The 2,781-nt window shown below is 54.0% G+C and overlaps 1 protein-coding gene across 1 annotated transcript; it reads left to right on the top strand.

Annotated features, from left to right (window-relative positions):
• The first annotated feature begins 447 nt into the window (after positions 1-447).
• Positions 448-999, top strand: LOC134169118 (olfactory receptor-like protein COR3). The gene has a single exon (XM_062629370.1). It carries the CDS (start codon positions 448-450, stop codon positions 997-999), a length of 552 nt encoding a protein of 183 aa, XP_062485354.1.
• Positions 1,000-2,781: the final 1,782 nt, after the last annotated feature.

Below are 2,781 nucleotides of genomic sequence, written 5' to 3'. Positions count from 1 at the left end.
TACACCCATAGATCCAGATGAAGTTGAATGTACACGACCCATGTGGCGAAAACTGACACGGAATGCACCGTCATCATATGCCCATTCATTGGCAAGAGCAACCTGGAATGACATAGTACCACTAACAGTGGATGAAATGGTTCATAAACTCCGAGAGTTCGAAGACAATCTCACCCCTTCCATCGTCTCAGCTGTGGAAAAACTGTCCCAGTATAGAGGTACCAAGGCCAAGTCATGCCTGACCAACCTTAGTACTTTGAGTAACGTGAGCATTGATGTTTGGATGGACAAGTAGTGGCCAGAATTTACCTCACTGTTAACAAGGTCACCACGATCTTCTGTCGGGTCTTTGAAGCCAAACTTGTGAGCTATGGTTGGAGTACAAGGAATTGAAGATGGGTGGAAACCTGGTTCATTGTACATGGTGCCTGACATTGCTGATGGACAATGGTACCAGCTCCCCTGCTGTACCCCCTTGTCGTGTCCCCTAAGTGCTGTTTCCAGCTGGTGACTGCCTTGTACCTCATGGGGCTGACCAATGGCATGGGACAGACCATCAGCATGTCCACCCTGTCCTTCTGCAGCTCCAGTGTCATCAACCTCTTCTTCTGTGACATTTCCCCTCTCATCTCACTCTCCACCTCTGACACCAAACTCAGCCACATCATCCTGACCACTGCAGCATCTCTCTTTGGTGTGTCCAGCATCCTGATTATCCTGCTCTCCTACGTGGCCATCATCCCCACCATCCTGAGCATCAATTCAGCCGAGGGCAAGCGCAAAGCCTTCTCCACCTGTACCTCCCTCCTCACCACTGTCAGCATCTTCTATGGGGCATCCTTTTTTATGTATTTATTCCCCAGCTCAGACAGCTCAAGAGCAGCAGATAAATGGGCTGTGGTGCTCTACACTGTGGTGACTCCCATGCTGAACCCCTTGATCTACAGCCTGAGGAATAAAGAGGTGAAGGAGGCATTAAAAAGGCTCACAAAAATATAATGATCTTGAATGGTGCAAGTTTAGGGCCAGACAGAAAGGAGATGTGGGGTAGATGCTCGGGTTTTGGTTAAGTATGGACAACATGTTGGGGGTCTTCTGCACCCAAACTTACATGATGCACTGGTTGATGTGTTTGAGAATACAACTGATTTCACTCTTGTCATGGGTTCAGCAGTAGCAGTCATTTTTCCCCTTCTTGGTAGCTGGTGCAGTGCAATGTTTTGACTTTCAGCTCGGGAACAGAGCTGATAACAAGCGATGTTTTGGTTTGGCCAAGGACTTTGTGAGCCTCATGCTCTGCCAGGGAGGAGGGGAAGCCAGGAGGAAGCAGAGACAGGACACCTGACCCAAACTGACCAAAGAGGTATTCCATACCACAGCACGTCATGCCCAGGATGTAACTGGGAGTTAGCCGGAAGGGCTGGGAGTCTGCAGGGTTGGAGGAGGTAACGGGGAGTTAGCCTGAAGGGCTGGGGGACTGCAGGGGTTGGAGGAGGTATCGGTCGGAGCTTGGTCGGGCTGGGGGGGCGAGTTATCGGTCGGCTGGTGGTGAGATGATGTATTCTCTTCCCTTGTTATTTCCTTTATCATTATTATCATTGGTGGTAGCAGTAGTGATCTGTGTTATACCTTAGTTACTAAACTGTTCTTATCTCAACCCGTGGGAGTTGCATTCTTTTCGATTCTCCTCTCCGTCCCTCCGAGAGCAGGGGGAGGGCAAGAAAAGGGGGGGAAGTGAGCGAACGAATTACCTGACTGGGTTTAAACCACGACAGTTCTTTTTGGTGCCCAACGTGGGGCACGAAGGGTTGAGATAACGACAGATTTGACTGGATTAATAGTCACTCATCACAATGACGATTTATTGGCTCTCAGAGTTGTTTCGCTTGATCTCACAGCTTCAGACCGTTGTAACTTACGTAGAGCCGGTATTTGGTGTGATAGTGTTTATCAAGTATGGGGCCTGGGCTAAGGTTCTTGTCTCACTGTGCTTTATGGCAATGGCTTGTAATACGGGCGGGCTCCAGCAGCAGGGCGGGACGGACGTGGCCGTGGACTTGTACCTGGCCGTCCGGCTGCTCTTCACTGCCCTGGCCCTCACCCTACTCTCCATCTTCGTGAGGCTGCGGGGAGCCGAGGGGGAGCGGCCCCGGGAGGAGGCGGCTGCTGAAGCGGCCCGGGAGAGCGGCCCCGGGGACCAAGCGGCGGCGGGAGCGGGGCCGGAGGCCGCGAGGGGACAGCTGCCGGTGGAGGAGGCCGGGGCGGTCGAGGAGAGGAAGGAGGTGGCTGCCGAGCAGCGGGAGAAGGCGGCGGAGGAGCCGAGCCCCCCGGAAGAGCCGAGCCCCGCGGAGGAGCCGAGCCCCGCGGAGGAGCCGAGCCCCGCGGAGGAGCCGAGCCCCGCGGCCGAGCCGAGCCCCTCGACAGCCGAGAGCGTTTCCCGGCAGCCGCCCGCCGAGCCCCAGGAGGATGCAGGAGACCACGCAGCATTTCCCAGCAAGGCAGAGGAGGAAGATCTGGACTCAGGAAAAGAGAAGCTGGCGGTGGGAGAGCCGGCAAGCAGAGCAGCTACACCAGCCCCAGTGACAAGCACAGCAGCTACACCAGCCCCAGTGACAAGTACAGCAGCATCGTTTGAGAGGTCTGAAGGTTTTGAATGGCCTTTGGGTGTCCTTGGTACCTGCCTGCTGATTGTGATGGGGATCAGCATGTTGGCACACACACAGACTGTGTTTTACCCACAACCATTTTGTCTGATCTCAAAAGTTAAGCAGAGTCAGATTT

The sequence above is a fragment of the Pezoporus occidentalis genome, unplaced genomic scaffold (assembly GCF_034315485.1).
Source record: "Pezoporus occidentalis ecotype Australia unplaced genomic scaffold, CSIRO_AGI_Poc_V1 ctg3315, whole genome shotgun sequence".
Lineage (NCBI taxonomy): Eukaryota > Metazoa > Chordata > Aves > Psittaciformes > Psittacidae > Pezoporus > Pezoporus occidentalis.
The sequence above is the reverse complement of the archived record's forward strand: the minus strand, read 5'-3'. Positions and strand labels throughout refer to the sequence as shown.

Coding starts and splice junctions, on each gene's coding strand:
- LOC134169118 (XM_062629370.1), top strand. CDS start 448: ATGGTACCAGCTCCCCTGCTGTACCCCCTTGTCGTGTCCCCTAAGTGC.